Source organism: Armigeres subalbatus, unplaced genomic scaffold (genome assembly GCF_024139115.2).
Source record: "Armigeres subalbatus isolate Guangzhou_Male unplaced genomic scaffold, GZ_Asu_2 Contig1836, whole genome shotgun sequence".
In the NCBI taxonomy this organism is placed as follows: Eukaryota; Metazoa; Arthropoda; class Insecta; order Diptera; family Culicidae; genus Armigeres; species Armigeres subalbatus.
The window spans coordinates 315,633-341,479 of NW_026942657.1; the positions used below are offsets into that span (position 1 = coordinate 315,633).

Below are 25,847 nucleotides of genomic sequence, written 5' to 3' on the forward strand. Positions count from 1 at the left end.
TCATCATTTCACCATGCATCACTCCATCCTTGTGCCTCAATATCAAATGCATGCAACCCAGCTTTTTTTCATATTTATTGCTATTTATGCGATGTCAGTGCAATGATTGGGATTTTTCATAGTAAGTAATGAATCAAATACTTTGTATTTACTTCTGTATCGTTGCCAATTCTTATTTTATGAGTTTATTGTCAAATGAAATGGTTCGTAATGATTGCAGTACAACGATACAAATTAAATTATTGTGCTTGAGTCACAACTGAGATTATAATTTTAAGTCTAGAAATAGAGTTCCCTCTAATCCAATTAATACTTCAATTTTATTGCAATACAGTGCCGCTCTACGCTGAACTGCCCAGTGAGTTCTTGATTGTCCTTAATAGTATAGTATCCAAAAAATTTACTCAATCAAGTTGAAAACTGGTATAGTGGTATGGGCCTCTGGTAAAGTTGATTTTTTCTTGCAATCCATACATTTAAGGACAAGCCTCCCGGAGTTTAAACCTAATGCACTCGCGTTTTCAAGAGCACCCCATTCAAAACGGAAGTCACGTACAACTGTCATTTTTATTATTGCACGCATGCTGGCATGCTGGCCACGTGTGTGGCTCCCGTTTTGAATGGGGTGCCCTTGAAAACAGGAGTGCATTCATTTCTGGATTCCGGGAGGCTTGTTCCTAATATTACTTCGCTAATAACGTACAGATTGCGAAAAAAACCCAAACTCCGCGACGTCTTTTATTCCGGTTTTCAGCTTAACTTATTATATATGTTTCGACGACGCAAAGATACTCATTTTTTTTGTAAAGAAAATGTTGCGTAGAACGACAATACACTGATTTTTTTTTCTTACATATGACATGGCTTTCTTAAGCTAAGCCTGCTTTAAATTCATTATTCTCGGTGCATCATCATCATCATCTACTATTCAGTTAAATCTTATGCCTACCAAATGCATTAGTTTGAACTTCGTGTGGCATACTCAACATTACTCAAAAACAGGTACATCTAAAAACCAATTGCCTAACATTCAATATGAGGTAGATGACCCATACGATCCTATACTTCACCCTCTTCCTTTATGAGCACCTGCATTTGAACTGCATTTATGTTTTTGGTCATTGATTCGAGAGCTCCTATTTCCTCGCCTTCCAATCGACTGATACATCGGTGAACGATGTGCGACACATTCGTTTCCAATCGAAACCATTCAGCTCCGTGTGCACTTGTTGCAGCAACGTGACGCGTCAGTCATCCATGAAGAGTATCTGCGTTGCAGAAATCGAGGCGAGGAACGAGAATAAGCTGGCCGAGTAGACGATTACGGCCGCTGAACCAAGAGCGTCGATCACACTGCCGATGATGAGCGAAATTAGGAGCTGTGAATTGAATTGGGAAATGCTTATTATACTTTGATGCAATAAAAAGGTGGAATGGTTTGTGGGGCTACGCTTACTTGTGCTAAAAACAGCATACTGCTTAACATAGACACGTCCGCACCAAATCCTCTTCGTTGATGATTCTCGACGAATTTTCCATCTTTCATAGCAAACTGTTAAATTGTAAAATAAAAATCAGTTGAATTGTACTGTACTTTATCTGTGGTTGCCCTATGGCGTATGATTACATTATTCCACTCAACAAGCTCTGAATTTAATTTTCTAATTTCAATATTGATCCTGATACCATGGAATTCAAAAAAACACCTACCGAGTTCCTGGAATGGTACCGCGAAATCAACAGGAATGGTACGCTATAGATGGTGGCATACATGATCCCCACAGTCACGCCGCAAACGAGTACCATCCACTTCGTATTGATGATGCCCATCAGCAGCATTCCAACGCTGAACACAAGCAGCCCGCCGACGAGAACGAACCGCGAGCTGGAATAAATGGATTAAATCATCAACATTTGAATCGGAACGGAACACGAATCAATTGAACCCAACCTGAAACATTCGATTACGCGTTCGATGACTAGCGAGTAAATTGCTGCACTCAGGGCGAACAGTGCCATCCCCCAGCATCCGAACCGGACTCCGTGGCCATACAGTTCCAGTTCCGGTGAATCTGTCAGTGCCTGTGGGAAGACAAAAAAATTATAATCCTACAAATTGGCATAATATGCTCGGTCTAGCAGTTTTGATTGCTAAATACCACAAAGTTTGCAGAGCAGAGCTACAATGGAGCATATTGAATCCTCCTTCCACCATTAGAAAACTAAGTCCACGTTTTAACCACTGCAGTGCCATCGATATGTAGATACATAACTTCGGGCGCAGATTGGAATCAATCATACTTTCAATGTAAAAATAGACTCGGGTGGTCATATCATTCAGATTTGAAACGATTTTTTTTTTGTTTTCCCAAATAATAAAAATAATCGATTAGTTTTTAGCGCTAAAACATGTATTAAAAAATAGAGTTTCGCTATTCGTCGTTGAACGACGATGACGCTGGAAATTCGCTGTCGAAAAAGCGGAAAAGAAGCATTCGCACTGCCACTAGCACAATCATTGCGGAAGGATAAGTTCCCGCCGGTTTTCATCAAGGGTGACCCGTCGGAATTGCGCCCAAAGCTTCGCCAGCTGATTGCTAGGGGCTTAAACTGCACATTCCGGCTGTGCAGTAAAGGTGCCCCAAGTAACATTCAAACAGATCTTTGGAATTCGTTGTTATTTATTGCGGTTTTATTGCAACAATAGTCATGCTCTTCAGTTTAGAAAAAGCATTTAACATGCATGAATTATGGTCCTTCTATAGGCTGTTTTCAAAACCTTTCGAAGCAGGTTATAAATTCCGTATGGTGCGAAATTTTAAGTATGAATTTATTGAGGCATTCCATGCCTTTATTAAATCATTCGAAAAATAACAATAAAGCTCTTTGAGTTTTGTTTTATTTGTTATTATGAAATACTTCTTAAAGTTGTTTTGTAACTACAAATTATACTTTCAAAACAATATGGCTTTACTTTGGCATTTATAAATGCTACAAACTTTGCTGATTGATTGAACAAAAATCGCGAAGTGAAGACGAGTAATAATAGCTGAGAACTTCATTCTCACAACAAATATAGGCTTCAGATATGACTAAGCTGCGTGCTTACTCACAATATGCATGCTGACATATTTTCAGCTACGTCAATTATCTCGGTATCAAAATTTATGTTTCCGAAATCGCGAGGTGGCTAAGGTGCAAAGACACTAACGATAGAAGAAATAACATGGTGCGCGTACCTGCCTCAGCCACCTCAAACGTTTCACATTTTCTATGACGGTGCACGGCAATGTGCATTTCTGTTTCCGATTAAGTGCCGTCACAAGCCACAAATAGTATAGTATTTTATTTTTTACTTACGTGTATTGATTGATTTATTCGGCGTCTTAATCCGTGCCGAAAACTTTCTTTCAGGCCGTTTGTTTAGTTTTGTTTGGAAATTTTGAGCTGTCAAATCCCCTCTTATTAGGGTCATCATATATGTTGAAAAATGACCAATCGGAATTTGTAACAGCTATTCAATAATATTACATAAGCAATTACGCATGGAAAAAGCTTTTTTAATGTCACATTTAAACATTATGATTTTGTAGTTGATTTCATCGAAGCAAAACAATTATTTGAACAAATGGACCTCGAAAAATCATCTCGGATGCCATTGCCATATTGTTTTCCACTTAGCGTCAGTGGAGACTTTGCATCCAAATATGTAGGTATACTGCATTACATTCATGGTATTTTATAAAATAAATTTCCTACAAACATTCAAAAATATATAAATAGCAATAATTTGGCAAAAACGATTTTTTTTGTTTATCGAAAAATTAGTCTTTTGAAAAAAAATTATAAAATCGGAATTTTTTGAGAGCGCATCAGTTATATCAATGTTTTACGCCATATGACACAATAAATCTGATTCGGCACCGAAAAATTATGCACCATACAGCAACTCTGCTTCATTTTTATTATCGATGATTCAGATTATTTTCTTTACATTTGAATATGGCATTTTATGGTTTCATATCAAGAAATTTTAATTTATTTTGTTGAGACTGAACATATTTTATTTTTTCATGTGATTGTTTGAATAAAGTTAGATTTAGAGAATTATACAGGTATCGAGATTAAATAACTTAGAAAAGGTTTTAAATATAGCCAACTTTCATTTATAGCAGTTTTCAAATGGATTTCTAAAGGTTCTTGATGCCGTTTTTTTGTTTATGTTTTGTCAGATTCTGATCTTGAGCTCCGTCTTATATTTACACTTAAAAACCATTGCAAGAGTGGGCCAACTGGGCAGATACTACACTTCAAGAGGTTTTGGTGTAAGCGATCAAGAAGCAAATACCTTGGCTAGGGTTTTATTGTCATAGGATTGAAATACTCTTGTAGCAAATCATTAAACTCAAAATGTTACTTGGGTGTGAAAGACGGACTACCACAAATCAGTCATGGTGTTTCTTGAGGTACACAAATATGGTATCCAATTGACCTTTCCCGTCAAAATTTGTATCTCGGTTTTATTGTCCCAGTCGATTCTTTGGGTTATTTAAGGTCAACTTTCCCAAAGAATCCATAATTTTTTGAAGCTTCTAACTATTTTTAAAATCAAAACAAAAACCGAAAAAGTGCTGCACGTGTGCACCGGCCTGAAAAATTCACCCGATGTTTGTTCAAAATCGGGCTAATCTTATTAAACAGCACTTTTAAAAATACCATGAGGCGTCAAAAGAACCAAATCCGCAACCAACAGTAAAGGCTGGATCACAATAGCGCGTAGCGCTGGGCGTAGAAGTCAGCGTTTTGCACTGAAACGCAACGCCAGCAACTCCAGCAATTTCTTCGGCAATGTCTTCAGGAATTTTACCATAAATTTCGCCGGGAATAAATCTAAAAATTTCACCATTATTTACTGAATGAAATTCTTCACGAACTCCTTCATAAGTTCTGCAGATAATTCTTAACATAATTCTTTCGTGCTGTTTCTCATAAAAAATTTCTAAAAATTGTGCCGTGTAGAGGGTCTTGTTTCCCGGACTATGAAAAATCCCGGGATCCGGGATTAAATTTTTCGTTATACCGGGATATCCCGGGATCCCGGGATAAAAATAAAAATACTTGCAATTTCAATTTCATATATTTGTTACATTTTTAAGAATGGTAAAATATGTATGAGTTCAATTTTCTAACGAATCGCCACTTGTCTACTCGCTGGCAATACGGTTTAAGAAATGTTTAGCCGTTGATGCTTGAATCCGAAAAAAAAAAATCCTTTTTAGTGCAGTTATTTCAGAATTATAGTTAGTCAAGTTTTACGCGCTGTTTATTTTTCATAATTTTTTTCTGAGTAGTTTTCAGAACATCCTGAACGAGTTGAAGTTGTTCCCTAAACCGTTTTTCATCCTTTCTCTGGAACATTGAGTTCTCCACTGGCGATCGACGAAAAATTCGAGCAATGTTTCGGATCCGTTTGAAAGTTTCTCCAAAATCGGTTTTATATAATCGTGAATTAAATTCAACAATTGGTTAAGATCAATATAATATAAGTTCAGATATTACCAAATGAGAACGAATTGACTTCGTCATCTGATTCTTCACTACCATTGATGTCGTTGAAACAATCGTCGTCGAAAATTTTGATTCCGACATGATCGTCTTGGACTTGGGCGCTTCGATTATTGTGGAATCTGGAAAGATGATTCTTTATTTTCATCAGCTCCAAAAACAAGTTCGCTCCAAAAACAAAGTCAGAAGGCTAGGAGACCTATAGAATTGAGAAGATATCTGTGATTGCTTGTTTGTGTATGTTTGTATGCATGGGTGTGCATAAGACATGCGGGCAAAATAAAAGTCGATGGGCAAACAAACTTGAATCGGTGCAATTATGCAGAACATACATACATTAATTTTTCTTAAATATTTTTGTTATCATGTATTCTTTTATTTTCGAGAAATCCCGGGATTTACATAAAAAATCCCGGGATCCGGGATGCATCACATCCCGGGATATCCCGGAATTTTTGTCTCGGGATTTCCCGAACAAGACCCTCTAGTGCCGTGGAATTCCTAAGAATATTCCGGGGAAATTCCGCAGAATTGCCAGAAAACAATCCTGAGAAATTCGCGAAAAATCTTAGAATTTCTTGTGTAAATTCCATAAAAATTTCCATGAAAGTTTCGAATAGTTCCTTGTGGAAATTTCAAAGAATTTCTCCTGGAATTCCACCAATTCCATATAATTTATACACAGAAAGAAATAATGAAAAGTAAACAGCGCGCAAAACTTGAGGTGCGGAAATTTACGCTTTTCTACGCAGAAATGGTGCCCTTCCTAACAAGTTTGCTTACAACTTGCATTCAATATTGATGATTCACGTCAAATATTGTATACATTTAGGCTATATCCCGTCTGGAATTACGCTAATAATGGCGTTCCATTTATGTGCATGATTTTGAGCATAAATTTCAGTGGATTTTTCTATCTGTGTACTGAAATTATGCCGAAAATGAAATTATCAATGGAATTTTTGGAGGATTTCCTAGATTAATTACCGAATAGATCTTGAACGAATTCCGGTGGAAACTTCAAGATTTCCACTGGGAGATCTTGGAAATTTCTCCAGAAGCTCCTCCGAGAATTTCTCTTGAAGCTCCTCAGGGAATTCTCCGGGAGGTCCTCTAATGATGATGATGAGAATCCAGCTGTCGTATCCATGCGGGAGCCAATCACCACCAGCCGAAACTCGGTCTCAATCAAAATTCTCTAATCACGGAACGCACACATCTGTTCGTTGGAAACTTCGTTTACAGAATGCCAAAACATTGCTTCACCCATTTCATTCAGCCAGCCTCAGCCGGAACAGCCGGTGGAATTCGCGGAGCTGAATTTCTTGAGGATCGACCGAAATTCGATTTTCCGTGAAATTCCTGCCAAATATCCTCCAGGAATTCCCTGTGAAGTTCTTGGAGGGATTCCCGGAGGAACTCCCACAAGCACTTCCGGAGGAATTCCCACAAGGAAGTATTGGAATGATTATTGGAGAATAAATTCCAGGAAAATACCTGGAGGAATTAATGGAGAAATTCCCAGATGAAATCCTGAAAGTATTCCCAAATGAAATTTCTGAAAAAAATCAGAAGGGTTATATACAAGATACAACCGCCCGACGTAAACTACGTAAAGCAGATCATTAGATAATTATTAATTTGCTTAGAGCTTAGAGTGACTGAAATTTTGACTATTTCGCTTCCCTATGCTTGAACGATAACATTTACTGTTTTGATGAATCTCCTAAATTTTAAACTGAATTGGTCGTAATTTAACTGCGTACGAGGTAAGGGTATGCGATAACACACTTTTTCTTAACGAAACGAAACGAAACGAAATTTAAAATGTCTATGTTGATTCGAAACGAAACGAAACGAAATATAGATTTACTTTCGAGTCTTCGAAACGATACGAAATCAGGGTCCATTTAATTCGAAATTTTTCGAAACGAAACGAAATTTTATTTTTTTTCCGCGGAATTTTTATTAAATTGGTTTTATATTATGTACGGAATTTCGATTTCACTTTTCAAAGTCAAATAACTGTTTTGCGATAAATAGAGTTATAATAAGAGAAGTAGTAGTCTGTGATAAATCGCCTCATTCCCGTTTATATACCATTGCCAATAAGGCAATACCCCAGCATTTGTGCCGCTTTGAAAGCAATACATTGTGGAACGTGTGCTCCCGAATCTGATCAATCAGTTCAGTTTTATATTAGTAAGTATATAAAAATATAGAAATTGATTGATTTTTCGTTTCAAATTTCGTTAAAAACCTAATTTCACCTGAATTTTCTTTAATTTTTTGTAAATTTTTTCATACGGTTAACTCATAGTTTCATTGACGCTAAAGGTCCTAATTAAGTAAAAACCAACCGTGTATAAAAAGAACTGGGTGTAATCTACTCTGGATAAAAAAAGTTATTCACTTGCTTCGGACTTCAAAAGGGCCCTTGGAATCCACGACACGACTTTCCATCTTTGACAAAGTTATAGTGAACTGATTCATATCTGGTTACATTTACACAAATAGGATAGAATAGTTAAAGATACTTTTCGTTTTCTGTTAGATATTTCTAACAAAATACTGAGGATGCTTTATAGAAGAAAACTAAATACGTATTTGTCGACTCAGAACGGGGCTATGTAGTAAGCATCTCAAATAGCTATGCGAGCAAAGGCGTAGGATTGCCAATCCGGAGATGGCGAGCTCGATTCTCGGTCTGGTCTGAGATGTCTTTCCACACAAGATACATTCGTTACGTTCTGGAGCCCTGGTCAAACGAGTAGTTCAAACTGGAGGGTAGATGATGGCTACACTCACAGCGACCACCTGGCGGTTCACTACAGTATCTACTATACGACCAGCATTGCGTATTAACTGCTACAGAACGAAGTTAGAAAGTTCGTATAGGCTCATGTGCCTAAGATTTGCGGTCAATTTGGGGTGTACGCGGCATCTTTCTTGATACCAGCCGTGCAGAGGGAAGCAGGCATGAGATCGATCTTTCCCACCTTCCAAGTAGACCTGTGCGCCGCCGCGCCACGCCGCCGCCGCCGACACTTATTGACGTACGCCGACGCCGGTCAAGGTGTCGGCGGCGCGCCATACGCCGATTGGCTCCACGCCGCCGAATGTCGTATTTCACGCCGATGATTGGCCAACACAAAAATCACAGTATCAGGCATTGATTAAATAGCTGTTATACCTTTATTAGATTTGTTTTTATCTCTGTCACTTTTACCGGCACTGGCGTTTTAAATGCTAGGTCATCCAAGAACTTCTTGGCAACAGACCTACAAATCAAGAAGCGTAGCGATGAATTTCTAATCTCATATGTAACTTCATGTGGAATAACCTCATTCTGGTCGCATCATCTTTTTAAAGATTTGAATGTTACATATCTTAATTGGTCTAGTGCTTATATTTGCAGCTACAAGTCAACACTATGAAAGTTGAATTTGGATTCCCAGTCTGGTAGGATTTTTTTAAACTTCCCTGAGCAGAGAGTATCATCGGAGAAAATTCCGAAGGAAATACTAGACGAATATCCTAGGCAGAGTAGAGACAATTACGCGAAGATAGAGAGAATCTCCTTTCAACAGTGTAATCCAACAGACTAATAAATAAATACGCAATACTTAAATTTGATAAACAATACCCAAATAAATTTCTGGGATTTCTTGAAATATTTTCCGTAGGAAGTCCTGGAGAAAGTTCTGAAGGAATGAACCTGAGAGAATTGCTTAGAGTCTTGAGGAATTTCTGGATCCATCTTCGTAGTAATTTTTGGAGGATTTTCTGAAGGAATCCCTGGAGAAAATTCAGAAGGAATTCTTGGAGGAATGTCCAAAAAAAAAACTAAGAATGTCGGTAATTCATTTGGAAATTATATCTGATATGTGAAAATTCGTCCTAGAATTTTGGAAGGAAATGGCGGAGGAAATTCCGAAAGAATTACTAGATAAATTTCCGAGGGAATGGAATGCCTTATGGAATACCTGGAAAAGTTTCAGAGGAATTGTTAAAATAATTTCCGAAGGAATTTTTCAAAAGTATGTGTTTATGTACAGTTATCCATCATTCTGGCTTGAGTTTTGCTCTGCATACGGCTCCACCCAATATTACAGTCGAATTTAAAGACCATTCTGCTTTCAATGCACTGCTGTATGAAGGGCAAAAAACGGAGGCGGCAGACCCGTAAGCAGAGACACTTACGCGAAGCCCGCGGGATCTCCTTTCAACAGTGTAATCCAACAGACTAATAAATAGATTCGCAATCCTTTTTGAGCTTTTCGAGGGGTAGCTTTCCTTACAACTGAAAAGAATTTTTGAAGGATTTCCTGATGGAATTGTCAAGATCAATCTTAAAAGAATTTTTATAAGAATTTCCAGAAGATTTTTTCTCAGATATTTCCTAAGGTCCTAAGAAGTTCAGAAGCAATTTTTAAGGGAAATTTCAAAGAAAAAGCTGGTTTCATTTGTGGACGTTTTTTGAAGGAATTCCTGAAGAAATTCTCGATGGAATTCCTGACAGAATTTTTGAGGGTATATTAGAATGAGTTTCTTGATGTCTTACCGAAATAATTCCTGAATATATTTTCTAGGGAATTATTCAAGGTATTTTCGAGAAAATCTGTAGAAATTTTCGATAAAACTCCTGCAGTAAATTCCCAAGAAATTCTTAAGAATATCCGAATATCCGCCATCTCGATATTTTGGGAGTTTTGCTTGGCATGTAGTCTTGATTCTACAGTCAAAACTGAGTTTGTTTCACTACTGTCCAGATTTTCGAAGAAATTCTTAGAGAAAATATTTAAATTTCAATAGCTATTTGTTTGAAACATCCACTAAAAAATCCTTCATTTAAAATTCTGTTCGAAAATCCTTCAAGAATAGAGTCGGAAGTTCCTCCAGGAATTTCTACGAAAATCTCTTTAGAAAAACCACAGGAATTTATATGGATTCAGGATTTATGGATTTATATTCATGCAGGGATTCCGTCAGAAAACCTTCCGATAGGCCTTTTATTTATTTTTCAGAAACTCATTTGGAACTTCCTCCAGGAAGTCCTTAGAAAATTCCTGCAGGAATATCTCCGGAACGAATCATAAGGAGGAATTTTTAAAGGAATTTTCGAAGAAACTCCTGAGGGAATTTGAGTGTTAAACTTATTGTCAATTTAAAAAAATAACACGTAAACAAATATTTAAAAAAAAATAAATGAATTTACAAACAAAATTTCCGAAGATTTTCCAAAAGAATTTCAGAAGAGATTCCCGAAAGAGTTCATAGAGGAATTTCTAAAGAAATTTGCGGAGATCTACAGGAATTTCTGGAAAAGTTGCTAAAGGAATTCCAGAGAGGAATGTCCGAAGGAATTCCTAAAGGAAATATGGAAAAAAAATCTTGGAGAAAGTTCGAAATAAATTCCAGAGAGAAATTTCGAGAGAAAACCTAAAATATCTTCCTAGAGTTTCAAAAGAAATTGTTGAGGAATTACTGGAAGAATTTTTATTAGAAATTCCAAAAACAGATTCCTGAAAGGAATTTCTAAGAAAAAAATCCTAAATCTAATTCCAAAGGTTTTTTTCAAAAGGGATTTCCGATTGTATTCCTAAATCAGTGTCCGTAGGTATTCTATACTGCCGCTAACCGCAAGTCGAGCACATCTGTATATGGCGTCCATATACAGATGTGCTCAACTTGCGGTTAGCGGCAGTATAGTTCTTGAAAGATTTTCCATGGGAATTTCCTAAGGAATTTTCAAAGAAACTCCTGAAAAAGTTTTCCAATGAATTTCTAAAGAAATTTCCAAAAGACTCCGTAAAGGAATTTCCGAAGCAATCCCTAAAGTAATTTCTAAGGAAATTCCTAAAGGAACTTTTGAAGAAATTTCGGAACGAATTTGCGAAGAAGTACTCAAATAAATTTTCAAGCGAATTCTTAGAATAAGTTCTCAAGGAATTCATTAGGGAACATCTTAATTAATGCTTAGAATTCCTTTTTCGAATTTTCTGAGGAATATCGTGAGGAATTTCCGAACTGAACTTATGTGCTGTGAATCGGCAATGTCCTAGTGGAGGATGTGATGTAAACTTTTGCTCTGGACATAAATACAAGCTACACCTATTAGGATGTTCACCCCATCAGTCTGACTGTAGCTAGTAATTGTACAAAAATAATAATAAAAAGCATCATCTGGCTTGCTGCGTGAAACTTTTTTTCTCAGCTGAAAATTCTTCACGCCGATTCACGCCGCCGCCGCCGCCGCCGAACATTGCTTACGGCGTGACGCCGCCGACGCCGCCGCCGCCGGTGTAAAAATGGCCTTACGCCGCCGCCGTTCACAAATACTTCGGCGCACAGTCCAAGGACATAGGGCGTGGTAAGGCCACCTGGAGAGCCGGCCATGCGCTTGTACGATAACATGGTCTTCTTCTAAAAAAGCGAGTCACGATGTTTGGTGCTGCAAGTACATGCAGCCAACCTCGAGGGTGCGTTGTGCACTGCCCCCCTTTTGAAGCATTACTTTCTGGTTGTACAGAAGGGACGATGGGCTTGGCGGCAATGGAAACGGTTTAGCGGGTCGGGGATGTAGTCCTGCCTCTCTCGTTTGCTTATGGTCCCTAACCACTCCCTGGACGTCCAACCCAGGATGTCTGTTGAGCAGATTCCCCCTACATTGCTTAGCAAGAAAAAAAACAAGATACCTACTCATGCAATGGTGGACATAGAAAAGTTTTTAATTAATAACTGAGGAAGTACTAATAGAATACTAAGTCAAGTAGATCAAGTTCCAGTTGGGATGTAGAACCATTGAAGAAGAAGAAGTGAGCGTTAATAAAAAAATTGTATAACTAAAGTTTTGAAAATATGGTTTATGGTTTATGGTTTAGTTCAGCGGCGCAGCCAAAATTTTTGATAATATAAAGTATGGTTTAAGTTTAAATTTGTTTCGAAATTCCGCGAAATTCCGTTAAATTTCGTTAGAAGCTGGTTTTTTCTAGCGAAATTTTTGTAATTTTACGAAACGAAACGAAAAGAAGAAATCAGATTTCGCCATGCTCAAATTCCGCGAAATTCCGCGGAATTTCGTTTCGAACCACCTGAAACGAAATTTTTCGAAATACCGCATATGCTTAGTACGAGCAGTTTGAAGTTTGTATGGAAATCCCTCCGTATGTGAAAGATCGTTTCGTGAGGCTTCTCATTAACTATTTAGGGGGAGATCCCCCAGCGCAGGACCCCTCCAAATACCGGACACTTCTTAAAACGGTACTTGCAGAGCTGAGCTCCCTCTTTCAGCCTTATAAGTACAAAAGGAAGCTTTTAAAAAGGCTTTTAACGGCATGGGATATCAGATCTTAATGTGGTAAGCTTTGTGCAAAATTTGAAATAAAATAAAAATGCTTAAAATTGTGATGTTTCGCGTTATTTTAGAAGGTTTGAACCAACAATATTAAAATCAATCTAATGCATTCTGATTATGTGGTCCATTTTAGCCATATTTTAAATAATGATTATTATTTGTTAGATGTTACCATGTAATTGTGGTGTTCGGACATTAAGATTTTTCATAGCCATTTTTTACACCTGTTTTGTTAAACTTACTTCAATTCAATTGTTTCTTCTAGCTGAGAAAGCCACAGAAATAAGCAGAAATAAAAATTGAAGGGGACATTCAGAAAGATAAAAAAATTTAGCTGAAAAGTCAAATAAGCTCTACTAACAATTTTTAATATTTACAGCTTGCAGCACGTGAAATATATGATTATTCTGAATGTGTGTTCCTTTACTCGTGTAACAGGAACTTAGTCACATTTGAACAATATTTGAACATTTGATGCAATAGTGTCCGGTACTAGAAGACATTTTTCTGAACCGTGAAATTTTTCTCCAAAATTCATCGTCGTAAAACGTATTCAAATAATCAAATACAGCTTGTATGAATCATCAATGGCCATATTTTATGTATAAGGTATAAAAAGGAAACATAATCCTGATAGTAAGAGTTTTTTTTGTCAAATGGCTTATGTGTCCGGCACTGGAGGATCTCCATCTAAATATGATCAACCCGAAGACTTCAAAAAATGTTTCCTAATCTGTAAGACGGTTGTTGTTGCAAACCGATCGAACTTTCATAAGAAAAGTTATAAAGAAAACAAAAACGCTCATTATTGATATTGATATGTTATTCTTTTACGTGCTCAATTGAATTTCCCACGATTTAGTATTGTTTTGCAACAAAAACGATTTTTTCACTCGCTAAATTTCCTATATTGCCAACGTACTCATATATGTTTAGATATTAATGAGCAACATTGCAAAACGGTTTTCCAAAAAGTTATTGTTTTCATAGTAATTCTCAAACTTCAAATCGCGCGTGCTAAGTCAAATTACAACCCAATCTGCTAAAAATTAGGGAAGTTCTACAAAGACAACTGATACCACCGTTTAAGCATAGGGGAACGAAAAAGTCAAAATTTGAGCCACTCTTATGAGTTTCTGCCAGGCCAGATGTAATTACAAAGATTACCAACAGATGATATTTGAAAATAATATAACGTTCAATGTGTACAAACGGGTGACCCAAATTTAAGTAATACCGGCGCCGGCCGTGTCCGACTGCGGGCCAATTAATGAATGGGTAGGAATATGTTGACGTGATATTCGTATTAATAGAGGCCGACGAGTCATCTGCACTTCCACGAGTAACCATTGGGATGTTGGATACATGGGGTCGCAAGGTATGTTTTGGTAAAAGTTTTGCCGCGTGTAATGTGTAGTTTTTCCGCAAATCATGTTCGATCGTACACCAATTCATTTGCGTTTCGAACAAAATTAGCGTAACTCAATATATGAAAATGGTTGGATATGACAATTTAAAATTTTCATTAATAAACCCCAAATTTATTATTTCACAGTGGTGATGATGCCTTTCCTTTCTCCGACTGTTATGTGACTTTTGAAGTGTTATTTTAAAGCGGTGCTGCCTAAATAGTAAGATAACCTTGTTTATAGTTGATAATCAATTTTAATGATCACCTCTTGCTTACATCAACATGTCCAGCATCTGTAGTACTTTTTCATAAACACTACTTTTTTGCTCCGACCGCGGTCATTGCTCTGGTTCTATTGTTGTACTTTTTGTGCGAATCACCGCACAAAAGTATAGCGCAAGAACCAACGGCACCAGACGGCGGTCGAAACGAAACTCTGAAATTTTACTGGGTTGGTAAAGAATTGGAATTTTAAATGTTTTTACGTTGATAATCAATAGTTCCATTGGGCTTAAAAAATTGCTGAGGAGTTTCCGATTCGATTGATAATAAAATCTCGAAAATCCATTGAAAGATGAAGGAGTTATTAACGTTTGAAATCTTACATGATTTCGTGAAGGTCTCGAATTTGGAAATTTTCATTTGTCACCCTGTATTCGAGTCTTCCCCTTAGACGTAGTTTACGTCAAAATACCGGATGAATTCCTGGGAGTTTGTTCTGAAGAAATTCCTGGAAGAACTTTTGGAAGATATCCTGGAGAAACTCTCAAATTAATTTCCGAATGAAATTCTGGAGTAAATTCCGAGTGAAGTCCGCAAAGATTTCCTGGACGATTCCGCGAAAAAAATCTCGGAATAATTCCTGAAGGAATTCCTGGAGAAGTACCTGAAGGAATTCCCGGAAAAATACCTGGAAGAATTTCCGGGCCAAACTTGGACGGATTCCTGGAGAAATTCCTTAAGAAATTTCTGGAGGAATTCTTGAAGAATATTCTGAAGTAATTGCGACAATAATTCCAGAATAAAATCCTAGAGGATTTCGCTATATAATTTATGGAGGTATTCCCTGAAAAATTCCTGGAAGTTATCCCGGAGGAATTAAAGGAAGAGTTCCTGGAGGAATTATGGGAGGAAATTCCGTATGTATTCTTGAAGGAACTCTCGAATGCATTCCTGAAGGAAATGCCGGAGATTTTTCTGAAAGAATAGCCGAAGAAATGTCTAGAAGTAAAACTTGGAGAGAAGAAAAGAAATCTTCAAGGAATTTCCTCATGAATTTCCTAAAAAAAAAATAATTCTTGGAAGAATTACAATTACATGAGTAGGATTTTCGAACGATTTTCAGAGGAATTTGTGGATAACATTCCGGAGGAATTTATGAAGTTCCCGGGGAGAAAAGAAAAATATTACATCAAGTACATGAAATCCTCAAGGAGAAAACGAGGAAACGTCAAAGTAGATACAATAAAAAGGCGATTCATGAATTTCTTAGTGAACACCTAGAAAGTCTTAAGAAAACCACTAGATAAGATTTAAAATTAGGTTGAATTATAAATTATGCACGGATCTTCAGATCTGATGACCAGATAAACACCACGTTATATATATTCAAAATCTTAGCAATGAAAATTTTAGTGCAGATATCTCGATATTTATTTTTACTTGGTTGTTTGCTTGATTTTCGTCAGCGTCAACGCGCTTAATTTTAATATTTTCAAAACTGATGGGCCCGACGTTGTGACGTTGTGTGATTTAGAACATTTAGTTCAACAATCCGTAACGCGCGACGCACTATTGTAATCCAGCCTTGACCAACTGAGGACAGAAGAGACTAACCGGCAATTCTATGGTCGGCTGGATACAACATAAAAACATAAAGAAAAACTCACAGTCACTTCACGGACAGTCGTCGTGGGTGGTTCTGGGCCGTACGGTTCCAACGTATTTTTTTCTAGGAATAATTGATAGACTCTGGCTTAGTAATCTTGGCTAAGCGTGGCTGGCTCGAGTTGGTTTAAACTTTCTTGGATACCCTAATAAGTTTTTGGAAATCTTTTGAATTTCAACCAATTTCTCAATATGATTGGATCGTAAAGTGTAGATGTTTAAGGGAATTCATTTCAATACCCGTTTAAACTTTCCAAAATTTAGGGGGGGGGCGACTGCCCCCCTGCCCCTTCTGGCTACGCCCTTGGAAGAAGTCATTTTTTATTCGGATATTTCTCAAACTTAATGTAAGGCCTCTTTAGATTAAGATACCTCTATTTATACCCTTCGAGAAATGGCTTATACCAACTCTCAAAGGCGCGTCCCTCAATGAGTTTCGGCTCAACAATAAGTGGGATAATATTGATTTTGACCATGCATCGGCACTGATGTTCAAACATATTTTTGCTTCTTCTTATGAGTTTCGTATTCGTTTTTATACAGAGATCTGATATCATTGCGTTTGGCATTTCTGAATCTCACCGAGCTCGAATCACACAGAGCTCCAATCAGTCAGAGGGTTCAGCAGACTCACCGAATTCATATATGCTTCTTTCCTAATTAAATAGTGCTCTTAAGGTCACTCCTGACGGAATCCAAGTTTCAAAGTGCTCGCGTTTTCGGGGGCACACCACTCGATACGGAAGCAACGCACAACTGTAATTTTTATTTTTGACGCATGCTGCGACGCAGCAAAACTAAATCAACAAAAATGACAGTTGTGCATTACTTCCGTATCGAGTGGTGAGCCCCAGAAAACGCGAGCACTTTGAAACTTGGATTCTGTCAGGAGTGATCTTTAGCTTGAAAATTCATGTCGTCGCCTTCGAAACCAGCTTAAGATTGAGTTCGTTTTTATAATTTACTTCATTGATTTCATTCAAAAGGAGCAAAAGGTGGGTCATCTAAAAGTAAATTATAGTCGTTCCATACTCTTCCGACCATCACCCATAAGTATTAACAAGAATAGTAAGAACTAGAGCACAATCTGGTAGATCTTTCTCCGTAATGCACCACGAAAAGGTGTCTAACCAGCATTACATGCTCCGTAACGTAACTCCCAGGCCATTGATCCCCTCGGCACGGGTCGCCTGACACCTTGGGATTCGTGGTTAGGGACGTCATATTGTCAGCTTCAGTGTTGTGCCGAGCCTGGCGATATGACCGGATTTACACCTTTATGCACTACTTCAGAGTATCCATATCCCAGCGTAACGAATTTTTCGTCGGCGAAATATCCCTCGCAGGTACTACCAACGTACAGGACTGTCTACGCTAAAGACACGTAGCAATCGCTTGTCAAAAATTATTCAGGCCAGAATGGTGGAACTATGAAATAGGGATTTCTCTAATAAGATCTGCGCTGCGACTAAAAATTTGAAATTCAAGCCTCGACCCATTCCACCTTTGATTGCTTTAGGCAACAAATGACTCTAAGGATTGCTCGATAACTTCTGCAGAGAAAGTCACCGAAATAGGACGACACTCTTTGTCAGCTCACACAACCTTGGACAGAACAGCGTCAACCATCAAGAAGCAGCCGTTAACGAGCATACGAACAACATACAACCGATTACCAAGGTCTTCTCGGAGGAAGACCATCAAACCATCGAAAAACATGAAGGTCCCAGGTTTCGACAACATCGTGAATCACGAACTCAAACACATGAGTGCTCCGTTTTTCGAGCACCTCTCGCTGATCTTTAACGTGATACGGAAAGCACAAACAATCATCAAATCGTCATCATTTTCGTCAATGAATGCAAAACTTTTGTGCTTATTCGCAATCTATATGCTGATACATTTACAGTTACACACAGCAAATCATTTTGGAAATTTCACGACGTGTAGAATTGCAGCTTATCCTATCAATCGAAATAACATTAAATATTCATTTAAATTTGACTGAATTTTACAAGCAAGCACAGTTTAAATTTATTTCGATTTAAAAGAATAGTGAGATCGATTGAATGTTACGTTTATTTACATGCTCCAAATATGTGCATTAAAATATATTTTAAATCACAACATATTTTTATCTGTGCATAAAAAAAACTGAAAATCGAAATAAGCTGCTCCATAGTTACGAGGTGACAATGCTAGAAAGAGACAAAAGATAGGAAAAATAACACGGTGTCTAGTGACTCCTCGAGTCCCCTTAATTAGTGTCTGCGTCCCAGCTACTTCCAAAGTCATCCCCAAGGTTCCGGAGAAGGATCCTTCTATTAGTCTTCGTCCTATCAGTCTTTTCTCAGGGTTATCCAAGCTGTTTCTGCGGATCACCACAATATCTTGTCTTGTCTTATCTTGTCTTAGCACATGCACATTGCACAACCAGTACTGTAGTAAAGCACATCGGGGTGTATGAAAACGGCAAAAGCATACCATTGGTACTTCGCGTACCTGAAGGAATCAAATAGACCCCATCTCGCGGTCCTTAGCCTCTTACCCAGCTACCCCTAGGTAGCCTAGGGAAGGTAGGGATTCCCGTGGTGCTGGCCGGGAAACGAGCAACCTTAGGGAAGATCGGGTAACCAACCCCGGTGGGAACTATGGTCGTATGCTGACAAGGAAGGGAGGCGGAGGTGCAAATCCTACTAAGCGTCTGTTCTCCATGTCAGGATCGGCTCAAAACAGCGTCTGTTCTCCATGTTAGAGGCGGCTGATCATCATCCGAGTGCCAGTGAGGGACTCTAAGTGAAACTGTGCACCATGGTCCACCGGGAATAAGGCGGAATGGTCCTCCGGAAATTTAGGGGGTTTGGTGTCAGGCCCTGCAAGCCAGCCTTAAAAAAATATTTGCAACGAACAATCAACAAGAGTGTTCGGACCGGAACCATCGGCGAAGACCACTGCGACGAAAAGGGACTAGCGATTGTAAACTCGGTTCGTGGAACTTTAAATCTCTCAACTTTATCGGGAGCACACGCATATTCGCCGATATGCTCAAGGACCGTGGAGTCGGCATCGTAACGCTGCAGGAGCTTTGTTGGAAGGAATCAATGGTGCGAACGTTTAGAGGTAATCATACCATCTACCAGAGCTGCGGCAATACACACGAGCTGGGAATTTAAAGCTGTTTAGTGATGGGCGATATGCAAAGGCGCGTGATCGGGTGGTGCCCGATCAATGAGAGAATGTCCAGGTTGAGGATCAAAGGCCGGTTCTCCAACATTACGGAAGCACTGATGATGATAGGGACGCATTCTACGAGCAGCTGGAGCGTTAGTACGACAGCTGCCCAAGCCACGACGTCAAATTAATCATAGGAGATTTGAACGCTCAGGTTGGCCAAGAGGAGGAATTTGGACCGACTATTGGGAAGTTCAGCGCTCACCGGCTGACGAACGAAAACGGTCTACGACTAATTAATTTCGCCGCCTCCAAGAATGTGGCCATTCGCAGCACCTACTTCCAACACAGTCTCCCGTATCGGTACACCTGGAGATCACCACTACAGACAGAATCACAAATCGACCGCCGCGGTACGACCTAGAGCGACTGAAGCAACCAGATGTCGCCACTGCATACGCGCAGTATCTCGAGGCAGCGTTGCCGGAAGAGGCTGAGCTCGATGAAGCCCCTCTTGAGGACTGCACGAATACAGTCAAAGCAGCCATTAACGACGCAGCGAAGAAACAACGTAGGGTATGTGAGACGAAGTCGACGGAACGATTGGTTCGACGAAGAGTGCAGACAGATTCTGGAGGAGTAGGACGCTCGGAGAAGGTACTCGGCAGAACGTGGATCGTTATAAATGGAAACAGAGACAGCAGATCCACCTTTTCAGGAGAAGAAACGCCACCTGGAAGCGAAGTGCGAGGAGACGGAACAGCTGTGCCGCTCTCAAGAAACACGCAAGTTCTATCAGAAGCTCAACGCATCCCGCAAAGGCTTTGTGCCGCGAGCCGAAATGTACATGCTTGTGGCGGAACCGAGCGCGACAGGGCTTGCCTGGGAAGCAGTGTTACGATAGTCGAGGATACCTTCGAGGTGGTCGAGGAATTCGTCTACCTTGGATGCTTGCTAACGGCTGATAACAATGTTAGTCGTGAAATACGAAGCCGCATCATCTGTGGAAGTCGGGCCTACTACGGCCTCCAGAAGAAACTACGGTCAAAAAGATTCGCCACCGCACCAAATGTGTTATGTACAAAACGCTTATAAGACCGGTAGGCCTCTGCGGACACGAAACATGGACAATGCTCGAGGAGGACTTGCAAGCACTCGGAGTATTCGAGAGATGGGTGTTTAGGACCATCTTTGGCAGCGTGCAAGAAGACGGTGTGTGACGGCGAAGAATGAACCACGAGCTCGCCCAGCTCAACGGCGAACCCATTATTCTGAAGGTAGCTAAATTCGGAAGGGTACGATGGGCAGGGCATGTTGCAAGAATGGCTGATAGCAACCCTGCAAAGATGGTGTTCGCTTCCGATCCGCCGGGACGAGACGGCGTGGAGCGCAGCGAGCGAGATGGGCAGACCAGGTGCAAAACGACTTGGCGAGCGTGGGGCGCATTCGAGGATGGAGAGATGCGGCTTCGAACCGTGTATTGTGGCGTCAAATTGTTGATTCAGTGTTATCTGTTTAGATGTAAACTAAATAAATGAAAATGAAATGAATGAATGAAAAGGTGACGTTGGGAGTGACATTTGCCGATCACCACAATATCTTGGACGAAAAGCAGTTGGATTTCGACTTGGTGGATCTACCTGTACACCAACTGACCCGAGTTACTAGTTCGTCTCTAAAACCTCCGCAATGACCTTACTCGATGTCAAGAATACATTTAACAATGCTTGTAATGATGGCCTAATGTACAAACTTCAACGGAGCAATCTTCCCAGCTACCATGAATATCATTAACAACTATCTGTTGACGAGGTCATTTCGTGTATTGAACAGCGGAGCGAGTTGCAATCTATGCAGATTGCAGGTGTATCCAGATCAGTATCCAGGAACCCCTGTTATTCAAACTGTTCACCTTTGACATGCCAGAGCCTCCATAAAACGGCATATCAAGGAATCCAGAAAAAAACGAAATTGAATAGTGGGAGCCACCTTGGTCCAGGATTACTTTAATGAAACAATACGTTAAGCTGCTTGTTTATTGATGTACTTTTTTTTATAAAAACAATCTCGTGATGGCAGTTAAATCCATCGCTCAAATCGACATCTCTTCGAATTCATCGACGACCAAAGCATATAATATGCAGGAATTATGTGGTTTCTCCATTTTGACGTTGGACAACGTCTTTCCCGAAAATATTGAGTATAAAATCTGAATCAAAAATTAGGGACCGTCACGAAATCATGTAAGATTATGAACGATAACAGCGCCTTTACATTTCAATGGATTTTGGAGACTCACATATCAATCGACTCGGAAACTCTCAAGCAATTTGTTAATTTTATTAAAACTCAAGGTTATTTATGATAAGCTATTGAAAATTGCAATTCTCTCCCAGTAAAAATTACAGAACCAACCAATCCCGTTCATTCATACCCAAACAACGCGGACTTAAGAATGATGTAAATTACTGGCCTTCATTTTCTCTGGGCATGAAAAGCTCCGCACAGAAAGAAATAATGAAAAGTAAACAGCGCGCAAAACTTGAGGTGCGGAAATTTACGCTTTTCTACGCAGAAATGGTGCCCTTCCTAACAAGTTTGCTTACAACTTGCATTCAATATTGATGATTCACGTCAAATATTGTATACATTTAGGCTATATCCCGTCTGGAATTACGCTAATAATGGCGTTCCATTTATGTGCATGATTTTGAGCATAAATTTCAGTGGATTTTTCTATCTGTGCGTGTTTCGCGCTCGTGCATCATTTCTGTTCCGAAATCCACGGTATGTGGACGATGGCATTGGTAGCAGTTTTAGCATCGATGACGGTGGTTCCTGCATCTGTAGCGTTTAAGCGGCTAACCATTGAGTGGCTGTCGTCGGTTTCAACAATCCAGTGAAATTTTCTCGCATAGTTCTAGCTCTGGTTTTGCTACAGAAAGCGATTAGGTATGCGAAAATAAATCGGTCCAACATTTTATCGAACGAATTTTGTTCAAAGTGCAAGTCATAATCGCATCAGAAGGAGTCGCTGCAATATTGTATCCGCATGGCTGACATCAGTAGCAGCCAAGTAAAACATTCTCTTAAGATTCTGATTTTGGTTTTGTTGCTATCAGACCCCAAACGCAATTTAGCGGAAATGGCAAAAATGGACAGAAAATATACACTGCAATGCGTAAGGGGCTTTAGTGGTTGCAAATGTGCGTTATTGAAAATAAATCCCATTCCTTTTAGGACCATCATTCTATAAAATCGAGCAGATCCGAAAAACATTTCTGCAAAGCACAAACATAATCTTGCGGTCGTATCCTGTAAAAAAAACCCTTCTGATTTTCTAGCATTTATACTAATCCATTTTTTTCCTACAGGGGCCCTCCTTAGCCGTGCGATAAGACACGCGACCACAAAGCAAGACCATGCTGAGGGTGGCTGGGTTTGATTCCCGGTACCGGTCTAGGTAATTTTCGGATTAGAAATTGTCTTCACTTCCCTGGGCATAAAAGTATCATCGTGCAAGCCTTATGATATACGAATGCAAAAATGGTAACCTGGCTTTAGAAACCTCACAGTTAATAACATTGGAAGTGCTTAATAAAAACTAAGCTGCGAGGCGGCTCGGTCCCAGTGTGGGCATGTAATGCCAATAAGAAGACCTATCCGATTTTTTCTACCGGTATAGGCATTACAGCCTGCAGTATCCTCCATAAATATATCCCTTTTATTTTTTCAAATAGATCTTCACAGGAACAGCTCAATCTGCAGTCTTTCATAACCAAATAATTCAAATGTCTGCCAATAACCTTCCTAAAATTCCATCCCGATTTTTCAGAGTTCAAAATATAAGCTCAGATTTTAGTCTTCCACTATTTCCTGATATTTATAATCTTCCGTCTATCAATTACAGAAGGATGATTTTCGTAAAACATGACTTTTGTAATTATTAGACGGAAGATTATAATTTGAACTATATCTCATGAAATTGGTATCGTTATTCTCACACAAGGTTTATAATTTGAACTTTTCTGTGTTTCCGGGATCCAATTAAATATCAGTTCATTATGCGGACTTCATTCTCAAGAACTGCAACTCGAAATATGTCCGTCTAGATAACTAGATTAAAGGAAGGCATCTCTAAAAAGCCAGATTGATATATTTTTCTAAGAAAAGCTTTGGGGTCCGGGTTTCATGTTCTGGTAGACCTACAATTAGCCAAGCCATTCTTTCGTTCTGAGTATTCTCGTTACGCTTGAGGCTTAAAATTATCATCCCAGCCAAATGTAGAAGCATGTTTTTTTTCTGCTTGGTGATCAGATGATGATTGAAAATATATAATCTACAAAAGGATATATTACTACAATTCAACAGTGTATTCATTTTACTTGTCATATAGAATGCATATTCATGCGGTACCAGGCAGGTATATTAAACATTCCAAAAATCACTTGTCATAAGACGAGTTTGTACAATCCCATTCAATTCCACCACTTAATTGTACATTGACAGATACGTATTTCGACTTCAACAGTAAGGTCGTCTTCAGTGTCTCGTACCTGATTCGACTCAAAATAATTTTCTTAACATTTCAAAAATATTAATGATAATCGATCACTAAGTTAACAAGTGGACCAAGATTCATTTGGAATTTTGGAACTATTGATGAAAAAGAAGAATGAACTTTACAGTCAACTAACGCTTTACACTTACCGTTACGTCGCCTCCATAAACCGTACTTCCAACATAGTCTGTGAAATACAAACAGTAACTCATGTAGCCCGCCTGTGCTAAAAACTGCGTCAAATATAATGTAGCCAACGACCGTGGCATTTGTCGCAAATTTTTGAAGAAATCCAAAAATGTCAACGGCTTATCGTCATCTACATCAGCCACCATAACTGGAACACCTTCCACCTTATGTGACTTCACTACTGGCCCACTAATACTGTAAACTGTTCGTTGGCGATTCTTCTCCACTTCGAAAACCCTCGGAGTGACAGGCTTTAAGAGAGGATCCTGCTCCATCAACGAAAGTGGAACCTCTCGGAAGCTGGTCAACGTTATGAACAAGGCAATCCCAACAACAATGACGACGCCTGCAAATACTGTCACTTCGTTACTGCCCAACAGTGTCCCAACATCCGTCAGCTGCCAATCTATCGCCCCCAGAGAGTACCCTGCTGCTCCACCAATTCCACCGACGATCATCGCCGTTGTCAGCACTCGAGTATGATCAGCTGCAAAAAGCAACCTTGAATCATTAATTTGTCAAATTCCTATCGTAACCAGCGTAATAAATCACTTACCCACAATACACACATCCATGTAGAAAGTGCGACCGACCCCGCTGCTTGTTTCCACGTCAAAATCGGTTAAAACCAGCCCAATCACGGTTATTAGCACTCCCCACCGAAAACCGGTCATCTGCTCAACCGGAACCTCTTCGTCCCCCAGCAGTATTCCAATCGTTCTTCCATGCGGCAGAATGAGCAACCCAAGCAATACAGCGAGTCCGAGCACCAGCAGAACCGGTCGGCGTCGACCCCACCGGGTCCGCAGCTGATCGCTGAACGACGCGACCATGGGAGCGCAAAAAAATCCCAACGTCGGAGCAAAGGCCCAAACCATCGTCATGAAGGTGTACGGCAGTCCATTGCCCAGCAGGATCGGACTGACGAAGGCCGTTTCGGCGGCGTAGCAAAATTCCACACCGAGCTGGTAGACGGACAACCGCAGGAGCTCCAGGCGCGACTTGGTTCTGCAATGGAAAAAAAAGCCGGACAAGTTGATTACATTTGCGAACAGGTGGTGTTATTGATTGCGGCCAGATTACGGCCAACTAACAAGTCAGGATTCAGGACGGATTTGTTGATCATTATTTTTTTCCTAGCAAAATATTTTAGCAGTACTATAAATCAAAGCAAAAAACCACTTTAACGATCACATTTTGCTAAATTAGCATTACTCAGTGGTTGCAGAATATGTGCTGTAGTTTTCGAAATATTATGAATAATCAAATTAAACCCCGTTTTTGTGAATTGAAAAACTTGCCCAGCTCATCGTAAACTCAATTCTATAAATAAATGAAAAAAAAAAAGATTATTCGTGGGGATTTATAAATGAAATTAACTTGATGAAACACTTTTATTGTTACGCTCAACCGACCAAATAAGTCCCAAAAAGACAGTAACTATTTTGTTTATGTTTATTCCGTGTGTATTCCTAATGCTAGCAACTTTCAAAGATCTGATGGTTCGTTGTCGATCACGTAGTCCTCTAGTCAACGGGCCGTCGACATGTGCGTTTCGGTCTCGACTCGATGCGTCCGTCCTCTCGCACTGATGTAGAGGTCATAGCCGAATCATGATCTTGTGAAAAAGAATATAATATTCGGTTGACAGTGTTGGCTCTTCTTCGGTGCCGATTATTTTCTTTAGGTGTGCTGAATTTCGTTCA

At 39.4% G+C, this 25,847-nt stretch overlaps 1 protein-coding gene across 1 annotated transcript; it reads right to left on the minus strand.

Annotated features, from left to right (window-relative positions):
- On the minus strand, positions 1-25,149 carry LOC134203401 (proton-associated sugar transporter A-like; the record flags this gene model as incomplete). Its single annotated transcript, XM_062678272.1, has 6 exons — positions 1-1,379; positions 1,457-1,552; positions 1,711-1,885; positions 1,952-2,082; positions 24,102-24,628; positions 24,698-25,149. Coding segments are annotated over 6 exons (1,513 nt in total), but the record flags the coding sequence as incomplete, so codon positions are not given.
- Positions 25,150-25,847: the final 698 nt, after the last annotated feature.